Source organism: Heptranchias perlo, chromosome 2, assembly GCF_035084215.1.
Source record: "Heptranchias perlo isolate sHepPer1 chromosome 2, sHepPer1.hap1, whole genome shotgun sequence".
Taxonomy (NCBI): domain Eukaryota; kingdom Metazoa; phylum Chordata; class Chondrichthyes; order Hexanchiformes; family Hexanchidae; genus Heptranchias; species Heptranchias perlo.
The window spans coordinates 139,863,780-139,888,774 of NC_090326.1; the positions used below are offsets into that span (position 1 = coordinate 139,863,780).

General features: G+C 44.4%; 1 protein-coding gene across 1 annotated transcript in view; it reads left to right on the top strand.

The window, feature by feature from the left end:
* Window positions 1-24,995, top strand: part of ccny (cyclin Y) — a 251,570-nt gene that overhangs the window by 199,761 nt on the left and 26,814 nt on the right. The window contains exons 4-7 of the mRNA XM_068007745.1: window positions 1,293-1,393; window positions 18,631-18,666; window positions 18,771-18,828; window positions 19,849-19,968. Coding sequence (XP_067863846.1) covers window positions 1,293-1,393; window positions 18,631-18,666; window positions 18,771-18,828; window positions 19,849-19,968 — 315 coding nt within the window. The remainder of the gene's footprint in view (window positions 1-1,292; window positions 1,394-18,630; window positions 18,667-18,770; window positions 18,829-19,848; window positions 19,969-24,995) is intronic.

Below are 24,995 nucleotides of genomic sequence, written 5' to 3' on the forward strand. Positions count from 1 at the left end.
ACACCACGGTCATTTAGTGTCAGTCAGTCTCACTGGCTGCATATTTCCATCTTCTACTAAGGACCTGTCATCACCATGCTCCTTTCCACATTCCATGCTTTTTTCCTCTCTTCATATTCTCTTCCTCTCCTTTTACTGCATTTGTACGTGAATTGCATAGACGAGCGGACCATGATTGATCTCTTCTTCCAGCCATTTTCTGACCCTAAGTTTGTTTCTCTTTAATGCAACTTTTTAAACCTATGTTTCCCTGTCACACTTGCATTTTCAGCCAGAGTGGCAGGGCATTCTTAGCTCAGAATTCACGAAAGCCGCTGTTGGTACCACAGTAAATGGGAAGAGAGCAGGATGAATGAGCAGAAGGTGGTTCCAGAGGAAGATGAGGCAATAATAGCTTGGAGCAAGGAAGGGTGTTTTGAATGGAAAGCAGCATTTAGAGTTTTGAGTGGCCAGGACTTGGCAAAGAGAGCTTGCAGTGGGCAACATGGGGCAATGAAAGTGTGAAATGGAGTGAGTTGAAGTCATAAGACTTTGGAACGGGGAGCTGGTGGTCAGATTATTGAGCAGAACAGGATGAGGAGAACATGCATGAAGTGGGATGATGGGAATTTGGAATCAATCAGCCGTTCACCTATTAAATAGATGCTTTGTTGCTGCTAAGAAAAATTGGCAGATTAAACGATGGCCACATACAGTGTGGTTTAAAAAAAGTCACACTCTGAGAACTTAAGAGTGAGCCAAGTAAATGGTTAACTGAACTCAATGAAAGCATTCTTGTTTTAAAAAAAATCCTTTTCTGTTTGGATGGGGAGAAGAGCAGTGTGCCATTTTGTCTCCATGATATCACATTCCAGTGAGATGATGTAACAATGACAACTTGATTGATGCCATAACATTGTTTGTTTGTAAACAAATGATCAAAGTGGTTTGATTTGGCAGTGCACTGATGATTACTTATTAACATAATGAATAAGGTAGAACTCTAATGGAATTTTCTTGTATTAAGACTCTTTTACATTTGAAAAAAAACTGCAAGCAATGGCAAATGTGCAGGTGTCTCTCACTGTCGGCTACAGTTAGAAATATAAACTGTCTGACTTGTTCCGGTGATAGTGGAGTTCCACTTTCTTGAGCGTACTGGTTGCTGAAGCCACTTGAAACCTATGAGAGTAGTACCAGAACCAGAATGTGAAAGCAGTGTTTTATTTTGAGGAAGGGACTGCTGTTAGTGTGAAATGAGTGCGGTTTGAGCTGCGTGGTCAGCCCAGTCTAATTTTTATCTTGTTTCCCAGCATCCTCCAGGACAAATGAGAAGGAAATACAGCTCTTGCTCCACTATATTCCTGGATGACAGCACCGTCAGCCAACCAAACCTGAAGTATACTATCAAATGGTGGGTACAGAATGTGACAAGTAGGGAGATTTCTCTTTTCTTTTATGGTGTTTTAAAATTAGCTAGAGTTAGATTGTCTTTTCTTACCAAAATTCAACATGGAGGACTGCAGATGGGGTTTATGGACTAAAACTCAAGCTAATCAACATATTGATCTTTTGAAACACATTTGGTATTTGATACACTAACTCTAACTCAAGCCAATCAAACACATTATCTGCTTAAAATGGTTAATGTCTTAACTGCCTGTTCAGAAGAAATTGTTTGATCATCAATCGAACATGGTTTGATATCAAAGGAAAGTATCCATATAGTTGTAGTGTCCAGTTCCCTGCTTTGCACTGCTCCTACCACATGAGGGAGCTAGGAGGGTCATCTGCCACTTCCATCAGGGACTCAGCCTGAAGTGACTGAGAAGAGGCCTTGGACAGTCTATTTTCTTGGTTTGAATCAACTTGTATATTGTGTAAGTCTGGTTATTGTATTTTTAGTGTCCTGCTCTGTCTTACTGCTTCTGTGCATTCTACTTATAAATAAATATGACTGTTAGCTTTAGTCTAAATGCTTTGGCCTAGTGTTTACCAAAAGAAGTAAAAAGAATGAGATTGGCATCGTCCATGATTTCCTGTGAACGATATCATAGCAAAAGGGTAATTATTAATCCTGCATGCAGTATCTCAGAAGCATGTGTAAGGGCACAGTTTTTGGTTTGTAGGAGACCTTGTCTGCCTTTTGCTGTAAACACGAAAGTGTTGGGAGAAAGCCCGAACTGTAATTCAGACCTCTGAACCATGATAGCAAAAATGTTTATTGAAGTTTTTTTTTAAAATGTTCCATTATGAGAAAGTTGATGAACACTGGAGAGGTACCAGTATAGATGAAGCAAACTATGCCCATTTTCAAAAAAGGCAATTAATTCAGTACCGTGTAAAATAATGGAATTTATTACTCAAAGTAAACTTGAGGTTTATCTGTGCAAAAATAACTTAGTAAACATTCAACGTGGACCTGACCAACCTTCTTGGTGTTTTGACAAAGTGGCATCCCAAGTGGACTGTGGAAAGCCCTATGGTGGTATGCCTAGACTTCTAAAAAGCATTTGACAAAGTTCCACGCAGAAGGCTACTACATAAGCTTAGTCAGTGGGGATTCAGAGTAAAACTTTGGAGTGGATAAGAAATTGGTTGAAGGGTAGAAAATAATGGGTACTTGTTAAAGAATTTGGACCGGATTTTGCTGTAAAAGTAACGGTGGAGATAACAGCACTCACCTTTATTTCTGTGCAAATTGTACAGCAACTTCCAGCGAGCGCACATGCGCAGTTAACCGTGGCAATCAGGAAGTTGCTGTGCGAGATGCGATCCTCCTCCGTAAGCTCCGTGAAAACGGCATCTCGCTGTCAGGCTGTTCAAATGTATTGAACGGTGTGAAGTTCCTGCACGGACGTCATAGATATGGACTAATCTAGCCAGAAAAAGTTAGGGCTTGTCCATTCTGATATGAGTATCCTTTTAATGGCATGGTAAGTCTTAATGACTGCCAAACAACCTCTCTGGCGCTGAAAATTAACTTTAACAAGTGTGGAGTCTCATTCCTTCAGATTTTAATTGTTGGACATTTAAAAAAAAAACGTTTTTATACTTTTACTTTTTCTTTCTGTCTCTTTTATCTCTGCCTCATGATTCAATTCTTCTACCCTCTCTTTGTTTCGCTTACTGTATCAGATTTGACATTGAATTCACTATTCTAATTTACATTTCCCGGTTCAGTCTCTGCGTGGCTTATTAACATGTTTCAGTCTGATTGCTTAAGGAGATACACAGCTGCTTGCCCTGTTCACAGATGTCCCTGATGCCCTGTAGAGGGCGCCGTGCTTTTTGGATCTCTAATTTACAGGAACTTGCTGTGCAAAAGCTCATAGAAAGTCTATGGGCAGGTGCTGGTGCTGTTCGCTGCTCCCAGCAAAATCCGGCCCATTATATCAGGGGCGGGGTGGGGGGAGGGCGCGCGGGTGCTGAGTGGAGTGTCCAAGCGATCAGTGTTCGGACCATTACCGTTTCTAATTTACATCAGTGGTTTGGATTCAGAAACTCAACGCAAATTGGTCAAATTTGCACGTGATACCAAACTAGGGGGGACAGTTAATTCTGAAGGGGCAGCTCGATAAATACGAAATGAGTTGCACAAAATATGTAAGTGGATGAAACAATGGCAAATGAAATTTAATGTGGATATAAGTGTAAAATACTGCACACAGGAAGGAAAATGGGCTACCCACATAATTTGTCAGTGGTGTCAAAATAGTGAAGGATGAAGTTGAAAAAGATCTGGTGGTCTTCGTAGAATCAATGCTCAATATGTCCAACCGTTGCAGAGCAGCAATCAACAAAGCAAAGAGAATGCTGAATTATACAGCCACTAGACTACAAGTCAGAAGAGGTCATGCTGAAATTGTATACTCTGGTCCAACCGCACCTTGAGTACTGTGTCCAGTACTACATACATTCAAGGCAGTTGACAGGAGAGTCATGAAGCCAATCCACGGAGTCAGAGATCTGAGGTATGAGAAAAGACTGAAGAAACTTGGGCTTTTCAGCCTCAATTGGAGGTGATTGAGAGGTGACCTATAGACCCATGGTTTTCTCTGTGGTTGCTGTCAATATAGCTCTGAGTGAGAAACTGAGAGGGAGGAAGGCGTGCTTTTGTGTAGGAGGATTGATGAACCCATGCCACGGAAGCGATTTATTACTGCATGTGGGTACACTAATTCTCTCACATTAGGTTGTAATCTCTGGCCTGTAGCCACTGTGCCAGTAACGGTAATACTGTGGAGCTGGGGCTACCCCAGTATTCATAGGGATTGACTTGTGCAAAACACTGGAGGAGCTGGACTGAGTCTCAATGTCGCACCAAAGCCTTTCATCCACACCCACCTAGTCCAGCACCCTCCACCCCCACCCCCCCAGTGTGCCTGTGTCTCAATGCTTTGCCTTACCTGCACCCCCACTGCCCTTGCCCGACCTGAGGATATTAGTTTTAAATAGTAGCACATCCAGGTTTCTGACGAGACAACTGCATATTGTCTAATGCCAGCTGGGAACATCGTCTTGCAGTTGAGTGAGAGGTAAGACATGGGTGAGGACAGACCGGAGGTGGACTAGGTCCAACAAAGTACATTGGTGATCCACCAATGACTCCATTTCCATTTTATGTTGCTGGTTTGAATTTGGCAGGACTAGAACTATGTTGCTTTTAACTATGTATGTTTTGGGTATGAGTTTGGTGATCAGTCTGTGATTGAAAATCTCCTGGCAAGCATTTGTCTGATGTGGACACCTGATTGTCCAGCTATTGAGCAACACGGCTGATAAGGACATAAGAAATAGGAGCAGGAGTAGGCCACACAGCCCCTCGAGCCTGCTCCGCCATTCAATAAGATAGTGGTTGACCTTCGACCTCAACTCCACTTTCCCGCCCTATCCACATATTCCTTGATTCCCTTAGTGTTCAAATATCCATCAATCTCAGTCTTGAATATATTCAATGACTGAGCATCCACAGCCCTCTGGGGTAGAGAATTCCAAAGATTCACAACCCTGCGTGAAGAAATTTCTCCTCCTCTTGGTCGACCCCTTATCTTAAGACTATGACCTCTAGTTCTGGACTCTCCAGCCAGGGGAAACAGCCTCTCAGCATCTACGCTGTCAAGCCCTCTAAGAATTTTATACTTTTCAATGAGATCACCTCTCATTCATCTAAACTCCAGAGAATGAAGGCCTCGTGGGCCTCAATCTCTCCTCATAGGACAGCCCTCTCATCCCAGGAATCAATATAGTGAACCTTCGTTGCAATGTCTCTAAGGCAAGTATATCCTTCCTCAGGTAAGGAGACCAAAACTGTACACAGTACTCCAGGTGTGGTCTCACCAGAGCCGTATATAATTACAGCAAGATCTCCTTACTCTTGTGTTCCGACCCCTTTGCAATAAAGGCTAACATACCATTTGCCTTCCTAATTGCTTGCTATACCTGCATGTTAACTTCCTGTGATTTATGTAGAAGGACACCCAAATCCCTCTGAACACAAACATTTTTTAGTCTCTCACTTTTTAAAAAATGTTTTTAAAATATCATATGAAAAATGGTCAAAAGCGGAGAGGCACCAGTGGAATATTAACTCCACAAGTCCACTAGGCAGGAATCTGGTGCTGTACTGCTTGAGCACCTCTGGGATTGCAAAATTTAATGTACCTCAGCTCTGAGGGGTGTAAATTTGAGTATACTGGTGCACAATCGGCCTAGCCATTGATCGCCAGATTTAGCTTGACTATGTCAGGAATAACCATGCTTCACTCTCCTCAGGAAGAAATGTCCACTATTCAAAGATCATCTTGGAGGGAAGGGATAACTCCAGTCACCTTTGTTTCCATGATAACCACCTCTTTAAACCATTCTCGCCACCTCCTCCACCCTCAATCAAACACCAAATGCAAGGCACTCAGTAGGGTCTTGGATGTTTCTTTATGTTAAAGGTGCTATATAAATGCAAGTTTCTGTGCAGTTCAGCATTCAAGACATGGCGCGACTACTCTGAGCTAGTGGTCCACGATGTACAGTACTGTATGGGTGTAGGGTATTTTGAATGTCTGTAAAAGGATATGATGTGGAGATGCCGGTGATGGACTGGGGTTGACAATTGTAAACAATTTTACAACACCAAGTTATAGTCCAGCAATTTTATTTTAAATTCACAAGCTTTCGGAGGCTGATTTCCACATCGTTCACCTGAGGAAGGAGGTAGCCTCCGAAAGCTTGTGAATTTAAAATAAAATTGCTGGACTATAACTTGGTGTTGTAAAATTGTTTACAATTGTAAAAGGATAGTCACTGTTCGAAATAGCTCCCCGCTCAAACACATCTGCTTTGAGATGCATGGCAGCAAATGTTACCTCAGCCACAGCTGCTTTTGTTGCTTGGATGCACAGGCTAATTCTAACAGTAAAGGGTGCCATCTGCTGTACAAGGTCTGGAATGCTGTGTGACCCAATCAAACCAAATTCACTGGTTGCCTCGTAAGGAGTTCAAATGCTGTCTTTATCCCCATTAGCATTGTGCCTGTTTTACAGCTGCAGGTTTGTGGCTCTGATGATGATGTAAGAAACTTTTAGATTAATTTTTTAAAAATAAACTTGACACATTTAAATGATGTTTTTCACTCTGTGCTTCACACTATTCCTCAGCTGAGAGGATAGGCAAGCCACCATTTCGTGGCCATTATTGCTCTGTGAGAACCACTGAGAGGTTTTATTTATTTAATTTTCACTTGGCTGAGGAGCTGAGCATGTGGAGGGTGGAGTGAGACAATGGGATAAAACTAACAACTAACAACAATGGGCTCAACAAAAAACCTGGCACAAGGAACCTACCAGAGAAAAAAAGTGAAAATCGCATCGGGGTAGAGTTTACGCCTGTAATATCAGCGCAATCTGGGCGGAATTGGCCAAGCCAGTGCAAAAGATTGGGGAATTTTAAACATGAGTTATGCCCCAAACCACTTACGTTGGTGTTTTCCGCAATCTTTTATACTGGTTTAAGATTCAATTCACTTTGATCGGGCCACACCCACAAAACTGGCCACGCCCCCTGGTCGAGATTGCCAGGTTAGGGAAGGTCCTTCAAATTGCGCTCATTTTCTTAGGCACACAGGCACCAGTTGGCACGTTTTTGAAGTTTTCCATATCAAAAAATATTTAATTTACTAAGAAGCTGACTAGTGTGCACCAGTGAAACTATTAAATGGTTCAGTATGGTTTTCTAAAGTCATTTTCAATGATTTTAAATGACGTTACTCACAGGTGGAGGACCGGACACTTATTAAAAATGCTTATTTTTGGTGATAAACCCATTTTCAGCTGTATTAATAAAACTGCATCGAGTTACCACTCTTAAATACATCAAGGAATACTTTTTAATGGAAAGAAAAAAAAAGTCACTTAGGTTTTATTACACTGCCCGAATGCGCTGGTTCATGGAAGATTTTACGTTTGTGATTATGCAAATAAATTTTAGCTGAAACTTTGAACTGTAACCTAACCAGCGCAATTTCAAGTGCATTTTGGGCGCAATTTCCCAATTGCACCCCAAGTGGAAATTCTACCCCAAAATCTTTAACCTTTAAGTTGTTTATCACTGCACTCACCTTAGTGATCCTATGGAGTTCTGTTTATTTAGTACAGTGAGTATTAGATCCTTGCTGCTGAGAGAAAGTTGGGGTAGATGGTTTGGCATTTGCAGAGATGCATATTCTGTATAAAATCAATGATCTTCATGGTCTTTATGCAAGATATCTATATGTGAAATCCTTGCGTTAATGACACCTCATTCTTTTAATCCCTGCCATAACTCACACCCATCAGTGAAAACACTTAATGAAAAGCAGCTGCTGTCTTATATACTGTCTACCAAATGCCTTTAAAATAGTAACCCAAATAATGAACGGCTTTAAACACAGCTTTTCTTTTCATTTTGGGGTAGGAAATCTCTGACGAGAGCAGGCAACCCCTTCTCCACACCCCCCCCCCCCCCCCCCCCGCCCCAGTTATTCTCCTGTTATTAGTCACATGCAGATGCTACCCTGTTTCCAAGAGGACAAGAGAGGTGAACTGCCTGGCCAACGCCAGTACTGCTCTTGGCCAACAGTCTGGATGTAGGACTGTAGCTAATAATTTGTACGGCCAATCTGTTGCCCCTGGATCTAACATTCCTGAGACCCGAAGAGAGATGAAACCTTGAAGCATCCCTCTAGATCACTCTGCCTAATACCCCCTAAATCAACATAAAAAGAGAATGGGCAACACTCTGAATTCCTCTGATTAGTTTCCCTGCTAATGCCAAGAAACACTGAATTATATTTGTACCAAATTACATACAGTGCACATGCGTTACTACGCCGTGCCATGAGGGACATGAAAATGGTGATCCAATTTTTCCCTTCTCTTCCCGAATTTGAAGATTGTTGGCTTTTGATTGAAAACCCCCACAGTTAAATTGGCTTAAGCTGGGAGCACGATGCCGTTGGAGGATTGAACCTGCCATTCAGCACTCTCTGATACTATGAGTAGTGCTTTGGTAAAGCACAACACTTTAAGTCCTGATGCAGTTCTGCTCCACTGAAAATTGCCCAGATTTTTTTTAAAAATTTGTTCACGGGATGTGGGCGTCGCTGGCAAGGCCGGCATTTATTGCCCATCCCTAATTGCCCTCGAGAAGGTGGTGGTGAGCCGCCTTCTTGAACCGCTGCAGTCCGTGTGGTGACGGTTCTCCCACAGTGCTGTTAGGAAGGGAGTTCCAGGATTTTGACCCAGCGACAATGAAGGAACGGCGATATATTTCCAAGTCGGGATGGTGTGTGACTTGGAGGGGAACGTGCAGGTGGTGTTCCCATGCGCCTGCTGCCCTTGTCCTTCTAGGTGGTAGAGGTCGCGGGTTTGGGAGGTGCTGTCGAAGAAGCCTTGGCGAGTTGCTGCAGTGCATCCTGTGGATGGTGCAGACTGCAGCCACAGTGCGCCGGTGGTGAAGGGAGTGAATGTTTAGGGTGGTGGATGGGGTGCCAATCAAGCGGGCTGCTTTATCTTGGATGGTGTCGAGCTTCTTGAGTGTTGTTGGAGCTGCACTCATCCAGGCAAGTGGAGAGTATTCCATCACACTCCTGACTTGTGCCTTGTAGATGGTGGAAAGGCTTTGGGGAGTCAGGAGGTGAGTCACTCGCCGCAGAATACCCAGCCTCTGACCTGCTCTCGTAGCCACAGTATGGCTGGTCCAGTTAAGTTTCTGGTCAATGGTGACCCCCAGGATGTTGATGGTGGGGGATTCGGCGATGGTAATGCCGTTGAATGTCAAGGGGAGGTGGTTAGACTCTCTTGTTGGAGATGGTCATTGCCTGGCACTTATCTGGCGCGAATGTTACTTGCCACTTATCAGCCCAAGCCTGGATGTTGTCCAGGTCTTGCTGCATGCAGGCTCGGACTGCTTCATTATCTGAGGGGTTGCGAATGGAACTGAACACTGTGCAGTCATCAGCGAACATCCCCATTTCTGACCTTATGATGGAGGGAAGGTCATTGATGAAGCAGCTGAAGATGGTTGGGCCTAGGACACTGCCCTGAGGAACTCCTGCAGCAATGCCCTGGGGCTGAGATGATTGGCCTCCAACAACCACTACCATCTTCCTTTGTGCTAGATATGACTCCAGCCACTGGAGAGTTTTCCCCCTGATTCCCATTGACTTCAATTTTACTAGGGCTCCTTGGTGCCACACTCAGTCAAATGCTGCCTTGATGTCAAGGGCAGTCACTCTCACCTCACCTCTGGAATTCAGCTCTTTTGTTCCTGTTTGGAACAAGGCTGCAATGAGGTCTGGAGCCGAGTGGTCCTGGCGGAACCCAAACTGAGCATCGGTGACCAGGTTATTGGTGAGTAAGTGCCGCTTGATAGCACTGTCGACGACACCTTCCATCACTTTGCTGATGATTGAGAGTAGACTGATGGGGCGGTAATTGGCCGGATTGGATTTGTCCTGCTTTTTGTGGACAGGACATACCTGGGCAATTTTCCACATTGTCGGGTGGATGCCAGTGTTGTAGCTGTACTGGAACAGCTTGGCTAGAGGCGCAGCTAGTTCTGGAGCACAAATCTTCAGCACTACAGTTGGGATGTTGTCAGGGCCCATAGCCTTTGCTGTATCCAGTGCACTCAGCCGTTTCTTGATATCACGTGGAGTGAATCGAATTGGCCGAAGACTGGCTTCCGTGATGGTGGGGATATCGGGAGGAGGCTGAGATGGATTATCCACTCGGCACTTCTGGCTGAAGATGGTTGCAAACGCTTCAGCCTTGTCTTTTGCACTCACGTGCTGGACTCCGCCATCATTGAGAATGGGGATGTTTGCAGAGCCTCCTCCTCCCGTTAGTTGTTTAATTGTCCACCACCATTGACGACTGGATGTGGCATGACTGCAGAGCTTTGATCTGATCCGTTGGTTGTGGAATCGCTTAGCTCTGTCTATAGCATGTTGCTTCTGCTGTTTAGCATGCATGTAGTCCTGAGTTGTAGCTTCACCAGGTTGGCACCTCATTTTTAGGTACGCCTGGTGCTGCTCCTGGCATGCTCTTCTACACTCCTCGTTGAACCAGGGTTGATCCCCTGGCTTGTTGGTAATGGTAGAGTGAGGAATATGCCGGGCCATGAGGTTACAGATTGTGCTGGAATACAATTCTGCTGCTGCTGATGGCCCACAGCGCCTCATGGATGCCCAGTTTTGAGCTGCTAGATCTGTTCTGAATCTATCCCATTTAGCACGGTGGTAGTGCCACACAACACGTTGGATGGTGTCCTCAGTGCGAAGACGGGATTTCATCTCCACGAGGACTGTGCGGTGGTAACTCCTACCAATACTGTCATGGACAGATGCATTTGCGACAGGTAGATTGGTGAGGACGAGGTCAAGTAAGTTTTTCCCTCGTGTTGGTTCGCTCACCACCTGCCGCAGGCCCAGTCTGGCAGCTATGTCCTTCAGGACTCGGCCAGCTCGGTCAGTAGTGGTGCAACCGAGCCACTCTTGGTGATGGACATTGAAGTCCCCCACCCAGAGTACATTTTGTGCCCTTGCTACCCTCAGTGCTTCCTCCAAGTAGTGTTCAACATGGAGGAGGACTGATTCATCAGCTGAGGGAGGACGGTAGGTGGTAATCAGCAGGAGGTTTCCTTGCCCATGTTTGACCTGATGCCATGAGATTTCATGGGGTCCAGAGTCAATGTTGAGGACTCCCAGGGCCACTCCCTCCTGACTGTATATCACTGTACCGCCACCTCTGGTGGGTCTGTCCTGCCGGTGGGACAGGACAAAGCCAGGGATGGTGATGGAAGAGTCTGGGACGTTGGCTGAAAGATATGATTCTGTGAGTATGGCTATGTCAGGCTGTTGCTTGACTAGTCTGTGGGACAGCTCTCCCAATTTTGGCACAAGTCCCCAGATGTTAGTAAGGAGGACCTTGCAGGGTCGACTGGGCTTGGTGTTTTGCCGTTGTCGTGTCCGGTGCCGGGTGGTCCGTCCGGTTTTATTCTTATTGTGACTTTTCGTAGCGAGATTTTACAACTGAGTGGCTTGCTAGGCCATTTCAGAGGGCAATTAAGAATCAACCACATTGCTGTGGGTCTGGAGTCACCTGTAGGCCAGACCGGGTAAGGGTGGCAGGCTTCCTTCCCTAAAGGACATTCGTGAACCAGATGGGTTTTTCCGACAATCCGGTAGTTTCATGGCCATCATTACTGATACCAGTATTTTAATTCCAGATTTTTATTTAATTAATTGAATTTAATTAATTAATTGAATTTAAATTCGCCAGCTGCCGTGGCGGGATTTGAACTCATGACTCTGGATTTTAGTCCAGGCCTCTGGATTACTAGCCCAGTAACATAACCACTATGCTACCGTACCCTATGAAGATTATGAACAAGAAGCCTCTTCGGCACAGTAGAACTTTGGATTTGGTTGAAACATAAGAACATAAGAACATAAGAAATTGGAGCAGGAGTAGGCCAATCGGCCCCTCGAGCCTGCTCCGCCATTCAATAAGATCATGGCTGATCTGATCCCAACCACAAATCTAAAGAACACAAGAAGTCGGAGCAGGACCCGGCCACATAGCCCCTGGGCCCTCTCCGCCACCCACAGGGCATTGACCGATCCGAACTCAGCTTCATGTCCAATTTCCTGCCCGCTCCCCATAACCCCTAATTCCCTTTACTTCTAGGAAACTGTCTATTTCTGTTTTAAATTTATCTAATGATGTAGCTTCCACAGCTTCCTGGGGCAGCAAATTCCACAGACCTACCACCCTCTGAGTGAAGAAGTTTCTCCTCATCTCAGTTTTGAAAGAGCAGCCCCTTATTCTAAGATTATGCCCCCTCATTCTAGTTTCACCCAACTTTGGGAACATCCTTACTGCATCCACCCGATCAAGACCCTTCACAATCTTATATGTTTCAATAAGATCGCCTCTCATTCTTCTGAACTCCAATGAGTAGAGTCCCAATCTACTCAACCTCTCCTCATATGTCCGCCCCCTCATCCCCGGGATTAACCGAGTGAACCTTCTTTGTACTGCCTCGAGAGCAAGTATATCTTTTCTTAAGTATGGAGACCAAAACTGTATGCAGTATTCCAGGGGCGGTCTCACCAATACCTTATATAACTGCAGCAATACCTCCCTGTTTTTATATTCTATCCCCCTAGCAATAAAAGCCAACATTCCGTTGGCTTTCTTGATCACCTGCTGCACCTGCATACCAACTTTTTGATTTTCTTGCACTAGGACCCCCAGATCCCTTTGTACTGCAGTACTTTCCAGTCTCTCGCCATTAAGAAAATAACTTGCTCTCTGATTTTTCCTGCCAAAGTGCATAACCTCACATTTTCCAATATTATATTGCATCTGCCAAATCTCCGCCCACTCACCCAGCCTGTCTATATCCCCTTGCAGGTTTTTTATGTCCTCCTCACTCTCTACTTTCCCTCCCATCTTTGTATCATCTGCAAATTTTGATATGTTGCACTCGGTCCCCTCCTCCAAATCGTTAATATAGATTGTAAAGAGTTGGGGACCCAGCACCGACCCCTGTGGAACACCACTGGTTACTGGTTGCCAGTCCGAAAATGAACCATTTATCCCAACTCTCTGCTTCCTGTTCGATAACCAATCCTCCACCCATGCCAGAATATTACCCCCAATCCCGTGATTTTTTATCTTAAGTAATAATCTTTTATGTGGCACCTTGTCGAATGCCTTCTGGAAGTCTAAATACACTATGTCCACTGGTTCCCCTTTATCCACCCTATACGTTATATCCTCGAAGAACTCAAGCAAATTTGTCAGACATGACTTCCCCTTCATAAAGCCATGCTGACTTTGTCCTATTAAATTATGCTTATCTAAATGTTCCGTTACTGTCTCCTTAATAATAGACTCCAAAATTTTACCCACCACAGATGTTAAGCTAACTGGCCTATAATTTCCAGCCTTCTGCCTACTACCCTTTTTAAATAACGGTGTTACATTAGCAGTTTTCCAATCTGCCGGGACCTCTCCTGAGTCCAGGGAATTTTGGAAAACTATCACCAAAGCATCCACAATCCCTACTGCCACTTCCCTCAAGACCCTAGGATGGAAGCCATCAGGTCCAGGGGATTTATCCGCCTTGAGTCCCATTATTTTACTGAGTACCATCTCCTGAGTGATTTTAATCGTATTTAGCTCCTCCCCCCCGAGAGTCCCCTGTTTGTCCAGTGTTGGGATATTCTTAGTGTCCTCTACTGTAAAGACTGAAACAAAATATTTGTTCAGCATTTTTGCCATCTCCATGTTTCCCACCATTAATTTCCCGGTCTCATCCTCTAAGGGACCTATGTTTGCCTTAGCCACCCTTTTTCTTTTTATATAACTATAGAAACTCTTGCTATCTGTTTTTATATTTTTTGCTAATTTCTTTTCATAATCTAACTTCCCTTTCTTAATCAATCCTTTAGTTACTTTTTGCTGTCTTTTGAAGAATTCCCAATCTTCTATCCTCCCACTAAGTTTGGCTACCTTATATGTCCTTGTTTTTAGTCGGATACTATCCTTGATTTCTTTACTTAGCCACGGATGGCTGTCATTTCTTTTACACCCTTTTTTCCTCAGTGGAATATATTTATTTTGAAAGTTGTAAAATAACTCCCTAAATGAACACCACTGCTCATGTACCGTCTTACCCTTTAATCTATTTTCCCAGTCCACTTTAATCAATTCCGCTCTCATACCATCATAGTCTCCTTTATTCAAGCTCAGTACGCTTGTTTGAGAATCAACCTTCTCACCCTCTAATTGGATATGGAATTCAACCATGTTGTGGTCGCTCGTTCCAAGGGGATCCTTAACTAGGACATTATTAATTAATCCTGACTCATTACACAGGACCAGGTCCAAGGTTGCCTGCCCCCTTGTAGGATCAGTTACATACTGCTCAAGAAATCCATCCCTGATGCACTCAATGAACTCGTCCTCAAGGCTGCTCTGCCCAATTTGATTTGTCCAGTTAATATGATAATTAAAATCCCCCATAATTATGGCTGTTCCCTTATTACATGCCCCGACTATCTCCTGATTAATACTTCTTCCAGCAGAGTTGCAACTATTAGGAGGCCTATATACTACGCCCACTAATGTTTTTTTTCCCTTATTATTCCTTATCTCCACCCAAACTGTTTCATTATCTTGATGCTTTGTCCCAATATCATTTCTCTGTATTACAGTGATTCCTTCCTTTATTAACATAGCCACCCCACCTCCCCTTCCTTCCTGCCTGTCCTTCCTGATTGTTAAATACCCTGGCATATTTAATTCCCAGTCGTTGTCACCCTGCAGCCATGTTTCTGTAATGGCCACAAGATCATACCCATACGTAGTTATTTGTGCCGTTAACTCGTCCATTTTATTACGAATGCTACGTGCATTCAGATAAAGAACTTTCAAATCTGTTTTGTGACGCTTAGTTCCTGCTTTTTCCTTTTTTAACACTTTACCTATTACTCCATACCTTCTGTCCCTTCCTGTTACGCTTTCCTCTCTCTCCCTGCTCAGGTTCCCAACCCCCTGCCACTTTAGTTTAAACCCTCCCCAACAGCACTAGCAAACACTCCTCCTAGGACAGCGGTCCCGGCCCTGCCCAGGTGCAGACCATCCGGTTTGTACTGGTCCCACCTCCCCCAGAACCGTTTCCAGTGTCCCAGGAATTTGAATCCCTCCCCCTTGCACCATTCCTCTAGCCACGTATTCATTTGAAATATCCTCCTATTTCTACTCTGACTAGCACGTGGCACTGGCAGCAATCCTGAGATTACTACCTTTGAGGTCCTATTTTTTAATTTACCTCCTAACTCCCTATATTCTGCTTTTAGGACCTCATCCCCTTTTTTACCTATATCGTTGGTGCCTATGTGCACCACGACAGCTGGCTGTTCGCCCTCCCCCTCCAAAATGTTCTGTAGCCGCTCCGAGACATCCTTGATCCTTGCACCAGGGAGGCAACACACCATCCTGGAGTCTCGGTTGCGGCCGCAGAAACGCCTGTCTATTCCCCTTACAATTGAGTCCCTTATCACTATAGCTCTGCCACTCTTTTTCCTCCCAGCCTGTGCAGCAGAGCTACCCGTGGTGCCAGGAAGTTGGCTGCTGCTGCCTTCCCCTGATAAGTCATCCCCCCCAACAGCATCCAAAGTGGCATATCTGTTTGAGAGGGGGATGGCCACAGGGGACCCCTGCACTACCTGCCTGCATCTCTTACTCTTCCTGGTGGTCACCCATTCACTTCCTGCCTGTATACCCTTTACCTGCGGTGTGACCAACTCGCTAAACGTGCTATCCACGAGTTTCTCTGCATCGCGGATGCTCCACAGTGAGTCCACCCGCAGCTCCAGCTCCGAGATACGATCGGTCAGTAGCTGCAGGTGGACACACTTCCCGCACACATGGTCGGCAGGGACACTGGTAGTGTCCATGACTTCCCACATCTTGCAGGAGGAGCATATCACGGGTGCGAGGTCTGCTGCCATGACTTGCCTTAGCTTAGTTACCCCTTTTAAATTACGTTGAAATTAGAAAATGTTAACTATACTAGGGACCTAGGTTCACTAAAAAAAACACTATCTGCTATAAAACCTGCAGATCTTCCCTTTCTTATTACTTTACTTACAGTAAAATGGTAGAAATACTCACCTGAACCTACTCACCAATCAGCTGCCTCCCCTGTGCCGCGTCACTTTCTGACTGGTGACGTCACCCCAAACTCTGCCGCTGGTCTCAGAGTCTCGCTCTCAGAGTAAGCTCTGGTCTCGCTCTCTCCGCGCTGTTTATATCTCCGCTCTGGTCTCGCTCTCTCCCGCCGCTCACCGACTGGACTCTCGCTCTCTCCGCGCTGTTTATATCTCCGCTCTGGTCTCGCTCTCTCCCGCCGCTCACCGACTGGACTCTCGCTCTCTCCGCGCTGTTTATATCCCCGCTCTGGTCTCGCTCTCTCCGCGCTGTTTATATCCCCGCTCTGGTCTCGCTCCCTCCGCACTGTTTATATCCCCGCTCTGGTCTCGCTCTTTACCGCCGCTCACCGACTGGACTCTCGCTCTCTCCGCGCTGTTTTTATCCCCGCTCTGGTCTCGCTCTCTCCCGCCGCTCACCGCTCTCAGGTCCACTACCGCTCTGCAGGAAAAGCAAGGCAAAGCAGCACCTCCTTCCCCCACTTTACCAAACTCCCACACGTACCGAACTCTCAGCACACTATGTTGTCCTCACCCTGCAGTCCCATTTATACTGAATACTGAATGCTGTTTGAAACTACAGACCCCAGATTAATTTGCTTTCATCATTTTATTTCGCTTTCTGCTAGAGAAGATGGCCTTGAAATTCCACGGGGATTCTCCTGGTCTCCTGGCGTAACTTCAGCAGGAGACTGGCATAAACTCCCCAGTGAAATGGCTGAAAATGATCATTTATACCTGTGACTCTTCAATGCTATTTTGACTCTACCTCCCCACGCCTACTTTATTCTATGAAAATGCAGCATTGGGGTTTAAACAGTGAAAGGTTTATGAAAATTATGTGGTACCAATCTTGCTGTACAATCTCTGTGTTGTAAATCAACAAAACATGGTGTTAACCCTGTCCCTCAAATTTCCAAACTCTCAGCCAATCTTCAATCTAATCATTCTTTTCATAACGTACAAACATTGAGATTGTGTTGTGTTCGTTCAGGACCTAATTGGTCTGTAAATTGACAGAGGACTAAAACCTTTACAATAAATTCTGGAGCAGAATGAAAAGTTTTACTGGTATTCTTGTAATTCATGTAATTTTAGGCCTAGATTTGGATACTGGTAGCCATTTTCAGTTATTAGTGCGATGATACAATGCTGTACTTGCTGAAGTTTTCTTTGAGAGGGAGAAGAGACTTTCAATACTTGAAATTGCAAAACTCCGCCGATGGGCACAGATCAGAGAATTAGGTTGGGTCATTACTCTCGATATTCCAGCAACTGATTTTAATGAAAATTGGACATGCTGCCCTCAGATCCCACTTTTCCCATTGAACGAGACTTTGCACTAGGAACAAAGTCTCTCAATTTCAGTACTTCATAGTATTAATACCCAGCACTGATTGCAACTCCATTGCAGGGATTCAGATTTATTTTTCTCTCGTGTATTTCTTGCTGGAAGACTGGAGGCTTCTCACATCTGAACCATCAAGTACCATGAGTCAGATATAGCAGGGACCAGATACAGAGTTAAGCTTCCCCTACTCTATTTGGCGAAGTGCCTGGACAGTGAGTAGTGACAGACCGTTCAACTGGAGAGGACATCCAATTGATACCACTCACTAGCCATACTTGCACCTTCCAACAGGGTTACTAAATAGTGACCAGGAACCATAGTTGGCTTAGAGGTTTTGAGGCCAGTTGGAATACTGCAACTGCTCCTCCGGCTGAGATCTAATAATTCTGTGCAGACTTGGAATGTGTTTGGTTTAGAATTACACCAGACATTACCCACAAGCTCATCAAAGGAGCTCCAACTATGTGCCTTTGTCCTGATCTCAGATGAGCATGCTCTATTATGGCAGAATAATTTTTTCCCCTGCTTTCCCACCAGCCATCTTTATGGCCTTTCTGAGTGAGATTGCTAATTTGTGCTGAGTTATTGGTACTTTTGTGCTGTGGAACTGGGTTGAATCTGGCCAGATTCATTTCATGTAGGAAGCTTACGGCCATCAGTTTGGACTGGATCTGAATTTGAATTGCAGAGTTGAGGATTGCTAACTCAGTGTCCCATCAAATCATCAGGGGGGGTGGGGGAGGGGGTTGCAGAGTGAAACAATCTGAACTGTTGGAGGTTAACTATAATTGGCAACTGAATCCCAAAATCAGTTTAATACCTTTACACCATTCCAGGATAATATTTTTAATGCTAAAATGATTCGGTTTAGTGTCTGTCCTTGTGCAAGCATAGATGGAAAGATTAGCAACTACAGTGTTGTTATAACAGGTTTAGTTTGCAGTTGATAAGCAGGAAATGCTAGAGATGGTATGTGTTACCTATAGCAAGAGACAACTGACATATTCTTAATACTGACGCTAATACTCATTTTTCTTTACAGTGTAGCTCTTGCAATATATTACCACATCAGAAACAGGTATGTTAGTATTCTAAAGCACTTAATTTGAACAATTACTGACCCTTTATTAACTGCCTGTTCATAACCCAATGTCACCACAACTGATTTGTTTGTATTTTCAGAGATTCAGATGGACGAATGTTGTTAGATATATTTGATGAGAAGCTCCACCCTTTATCAGTAAGCATCTTTTGGACTATTTTTACTGTTGTGTTGAATAAGGTCAAATTTGGGCTGATAAGATGCAAGGTTGTACCCACAACTCCCCAGGTAGTGAGTTACAAATAAAGAGATAACAGCAACTACCCAACAGAGAGGGAGAATAAATTGGCTCAGCTCTCTCTTGCATGGAGTCTTGCTTTACATATCACCCATCTAGGAAGCCATTTCTCTACTATTTCAGCCCCTTCCCCCTCTCCCAGCGCCGCACAGCTGATTAGGCTGTACTTGATGAGTACAGGTACGCAACCTGCTTCATCTCAACCAATGATGCTACTGAGCCATTACACAAAGATGTGAAGAATAGCACACATCAAACTCATGCTCTCCTTTCCCCTTCACTTGCCACCTCTCTTAGATGGCGAGGAACTAACTCTCTATATGGGCAAAACATTAATCCTGCCTCACTGTGTGAACTGATTCCCCCAATTATGCTGTCGGTATATTTAAATGAATTTAGAAGCTATCCAAATGCCTCAGCGGGTAAGCGCACTGCTGAATGTAGAACTTAGTCATACAAAACAGGAAAGTCCCGTGTTCTTTAGTTTGAGTTACACGAGGGGCATTATTGTTCACCTTAATAACCCTGAGTTAATTAGTGGTATTCAGCGATCCCTTATGGAAGTGCTTACTGGTGGATGTTGGGTGAGGACCGGATTGGGCATTAGATGTGATACCTACCCCCCACACACCCATGCTGGAATACTGTGCTGACGCTTCCCGTTTAGTTTCCACCTAGGCAAAATTAGAGGACACCCAGTGGGACTATAGTCCATCAAGAATCAGCTACATCAGGAAAATGGGAATTAGGGCAGGAAAAAAAAACATGTTGGAGCTCATCATATCTCTTTGGAACATACTTATACCATGCAAGAAGCTTTAAAATGCGGTACCATGTAGTGTATACAACATAAGTATGATCAAAATTAACAAAGAAATGAAACTTGTATCAGCATAACAATTCCTTTATTTTTGACAAAGAAATCAGAAGTGCCACCAGACTACGATCGACACGATCCAGAACAGAAACAGATTTACCGTTTTGTTCGAACGTTATTCAGTGCAGCCCAGCTCACTGCAGAATGTGCTATTGTCACATTGGTAAGTATGTACCGGATGCTGTTCAGTCTCATAAATTCATTTCTTATTTAGTCTTAATTTATTGACTGAAATGCCTAACGTAACAGAGTCTGTTATGAATGTACCTGATTTACTGTCTGAATTCATAATGTTAGACTTATATAGTGCCTTTAATGTAGGCAAGACGCTGCAAAGAGGCATAATGATAAAAGAACACCGAATCAAAGGAGAGATTAAGAGGAGTGACCAAATGCTTGGTCGTAGAGGGAAGATTTAATGAGGACCTTATAGGAGGACGTGGAGATGAGCTGAAGTAGTTGCAGAGTTAAACAATATTACACAGGTGGAAGTAGGCAATCTTAGTGATGGAAAGGATATGGTAGCTCCGCTTGGGGTCGAACAGGGTGACAAGGTTGGGAACAGTCTGGTTCAGCCTGAGATGGTGTTGGTGGTGGGGATGGAGGGGTCGTGGATTGATTTTTTTGAGGGCAATGGTGATAATTTTAAAAGGGAGAGGGACACTGCCTGAGAGAGAACCATTTAGAATGTGAACTAAAATGAGGGCCAGGAAGGGAAATTAGGTGTTTACAAGCTTATGGGAATGGGGTCAAGGGAATGAGAGGTGGGTCTTGAGAGAGAAGTTCAGAGATGGGGGAGAAACTAGAGAGAATTAGGGGTTCATGGCTAGAGTGAGAGAGGAACAAGGGTAAGTTTGGTTTAGTGGCAAGGGGAAGGGAAGCAGCAAGGACAGCTGAATGGATGGTCTCTATCTTGGTGACAAATGCATGAGTTCCTTGCACTAGTTCTTAGAGGTGAGGGTAGAGGGGGAAAGGGGTTTAAGGAGGTGGTTGTAGTAGAAAAAAGGAGCCTGAGATTATGTTTCCTCTCCAGGATGATTCTTGAACATTAGGCGGTTTTGGCAGAGGAGTGAGAGACCCGGTAGAGTTTGATGTGGTTGAGCCAGATTTGGCAATGGATGCATAAATTGGTTGTGTTAGGTATTCCCAGGTTTGTGCCTCTTGGTCCAGTACCCATCTTCACTCCCTTAAGTCCATGAGGAATGACAGGGATGGGAGGTGGTGAAGATTTTGCTGAGGATGAGGGCGTCATAATAGAGGTGAGGGAGTGGTTAAGCAAATCATTTGCCGAGTTATAAAGGCCAGGCTGTTGGGAGTTTGAAAGTGTAGTTATAAGTAAGTTGGGGGACAGTTTTTTTCCCCTAAGGGCAGATGCAGAAGGAAGTGGACATGAAGGAGAGTTCGGGGGGTGTTGGGTGGTGGGGGTACAAGGAAGTGGTCAGAGATAGTGATCAAGACCATAGGAGATTGGAGTGGGTGGCTGTGAATATACGTAGGAGAGTTTATATAGAGGGAGAATTTTAAAGAGTACAGGAGTGTGGTGAATTTGGAGGAGAGAGGAAAAGCGGAGCTGAGATAATGATTGAAATCACCAACGATGCGGTGTTGTTTCAGTAAAGAAGCATGGAAACGGGAAAACAGAATCTGGGGAGATTTTCGGTAAAGCGCTTAACTAATACCGTGAGAAAGAGGGTTACAAAGTGAAAGAGCAGTTGACAAAAGTGATGAGAGGTATCCACAAAGAAAAATTAGTTGTAACCTGAGGGGTGTTCAGGTGGATACAGGTCAAGAGATGAATTTTCTCCTCATTAGGTGCCAGGGACTCATACAGGTTACTACCAGACCACTGAAAACTCAGATATGACCAATATATCTCTTTCCTTCCACTTCCATCTTCCATCCTCCCCCCTCCCCCCCCCACCCCAAATATCTCATTTATCCAACTTTAGCCTATTTAGAGCAGATTTTTCTGCCGCATCTGTAAAGCGTAGGACAATCAACAGACATACCTCACAACATCTCTCACCAAGCATCTGCTGCCCACAAAACAATTAAACTGACATCAAAACTTCTTTCAATGACATCAACGGATCTTTTTCTATCAGGCAGACAGTTCTGTTTTTAGGAAAGGTTATTAGCTGTCAAGAATGATTTGAGAGTTGTGTCTTTTAACACAACAGTTAAAATAGAGCACTTAGAATCATAGAATCATACAAAATTTACGGCGCAGAAGGAGGCCATTCGGCCCATTGTGTTTGCACCAGCTGAAAATGAGCCACCCAGCCTAATCCCACTTTCCAGCACTTGGTCCATAGCCATATAGGTTACGGCACTTCAGGTGCACATTCAGGTACTTTTTAAATGAGTTGAGGGTTCCTGCCTCTACCACCCTTTCAGGCAGTGAGTTCCAGACTCCTATCACCCTCTGGGTAAAAACATTTTTCCTCAGCTCCTCTCCAACCCTTCCACCAATCACTTTAAGTCTATGTCCCTTAGTTATTGACCTCTCTGCTAAGGGAAATAGGTCCTTCCTATCCACTCTATCTCGGCCCCTCATAATTTTGTACACCTCAATTAAATCACCCCTCAGCCTCCTCTGTTCCAAGGAAAACAACCCCAGCCTATCCAATCTTTCCTCATGGCTAAAATTCTTCAGTCCTGGCAACATCCTCTTAAATCTCCTCTGTACCCTCTCTAGTGCAATCACATCTTTCCTGTAATGTGGTGATCAGAACTATATGCAGTACTCAAGCTGTGGCCTAACCAATGTTTTATACAGTTCGAGCATAACCTCCCTGCTCTTATATTCTATGCCTTGGCTAATAAAGGAAAGTATCCCGTATGCCTTTTAACCATCTTATCTACCTGTCCTGATAACTTCAGGGATCTGTGGACATTCCCTCCAAGGTCCCTTTGTTCCTCTACATCACTCAGTAGCCTCCCATTTATTGTGTATTCCCTTGCCTTGTTTGCCCTCCCCAAATGCAGTACCTCACACTTCTCCAGATTGCATTCTATTTGCCACTTTTCCGCCCACCTGACCAGTCCATTGATATCTTCCTGCAATCTACAGCTTTCCTCCTCACTATCAGCCGCACAGCCAATTTTTGAATCATCTGCAAACTTCTTGGTCAAGCCCCCCCACATTCAAGTCCAAATCATTAATATATGCCCAACAAGAGAGGGGGCAGTTCTGGATTTAGTTTTAGGAAATGAGGCTGGGCAGGTGGAGGGAGTATCAGTGGGAGAGCATTTTGGTGGTAGTGATCATAATTCAGTTAGTTTTAGCATAGTTATGGAAGAGGACAAAGATAGAACAGGAGTTAAAGTTCTCATTTGGGGAAAGGCCAATTCTACTAAGCTAAGAAGTGATTTAACCTTGGATTTAAATCTGGAGAAGTGTGAGGTAATGCATTTGGGGAGAGCAAACAAGGCAAGGGAGTTAAAAGTGGACTGGAAACAGCTACTTGAAGGTAAATCAATGTCAGAGCAGTGGGAGGCATTCAAGGGGAAGATTCAAAGGGTGCAGAGTAAATGTGTTCCCACAAAAAGGGTGGGGTTGCCAAATCGAGAGCCCCCGGATGTCAAGAAGCATACAGAGTAAGATCAGGCAAAAAAGAGAAGCTTGTGTCAGACACCGAGAGCTCAATACTACAGAAAGCCTAGAGGAGTATAAAAAGTGCAGGGGTGAAATTAAAAAGGAAATTAGGAAAGCAAAGAGAGGGCATGAAAAAATATTGGCAGGTAAAATCAAGGAAAACTGAAAGATGTTTTGTAAATACATTAAGAGCAAGAGGATAACTAAGGAAAGAGTAGGGCCTATTAGAGACCAAAAGGGTAACCTGTGTGTGGAGGTGGAAGATGTTGGTATGGTTCTTAATGAATGCTTTGCGTCTGCCTTCGCAAAAGAGAGGGACGATGCAGACATTGTGGTTGAGGAGGAGTGTGAAATATTGGATGGGATAAACTTAGTAAGAGAGGAAGTATTAAGGGGATTAGCATCTTTGAAAGTAAATAAATCACCAGGGCTGGATGAAATGTATCCCAGGCTGTTAAAAGAAGCAAGGGATGGCTCTGACCATCATTTTCCAATCCTCACTGGATACAGGCGTGGATTACCAGAGGATTGGAGGACTGCTAACGTTGTACCATTGTTTAAAAAGGGAGCGAGGGATAGACCGAGTAATTACAGGCCGGTCAGCCTAACCTCGCTGGTGGGCAAATTATTGGAATCAATTCTGAGGGACAGGATAAACCGTCACTGAGAAAGGCATGGAGTAATCAAGGACATTCAGCATGGATTTGTTAAGGGAAGGCCGTGTCTGACTAACTTGATTGAATTTTTTGAGGAGGTAACGATGAGGGTAGTGCATTTGATGTAGTCTACATGGACTTTAGCAAGGCTTTTGACAAGGTCCCAAATGGCAGACTAGTCAAAAAAGTTCAAGACCATGGGATTCAAGGGAGAGTGGCAAGTTGGATCCAAAATTGGCTCAGTGGCAGGAAGCAAAGGGTAATGGTCGACGGGTGTTTTTGTGACTGGAAGGCTGTTTCCAGTGGGGTTCCGCAGGGCTCAGTACGAGGTCCCTTGCTTTTTGTGATACATATTAATGATTTGGACTTAAATGTCGGGGGCATGATTAAGAAGTTTGTAGATGAAACAAAAATTGGCCGTGTGGTTGATAGTGAGGAGGAACGCTGTAGACTGCAGGAAGATATCAATGGACTGATGGACAGAAAATTGGCAAATGGAATTCAATCCGGAGAAGTGTGAGGTTATGCATTTGGGGAGGGCAAACAAGGCAAGGGAGTACAATAAATGGGAGGATATTGAAAGGTGTAGAGGAAGTGAGGGACCTTGGAGTGTACGTCCACAGATCCCTGAAGGTAGCAGGACAGGTAAATAAGGTGGTTAAGAATGCATATGGAATACTTTCCTTTATTAGCTGAGGCATAGAATATAAGAGCAGGGAGGTTATGCTGGAACTGTATAAAACACTGGTTAGGCCACAGCTTGAGTACCGTGTACAGTTCTGGTCACCACATTACAGGAAGGATGTAATTGCACTAGAGAGGGTACAGAGGAGATTTAAGAGGATGTTGCCAGGACTGGAGAATTTTAGCCATGAGGAAAGATTGTATCGGCTGGGGTTGTTCTCTTAGGAACAGAGGAGGTTGAGGGATGATTTA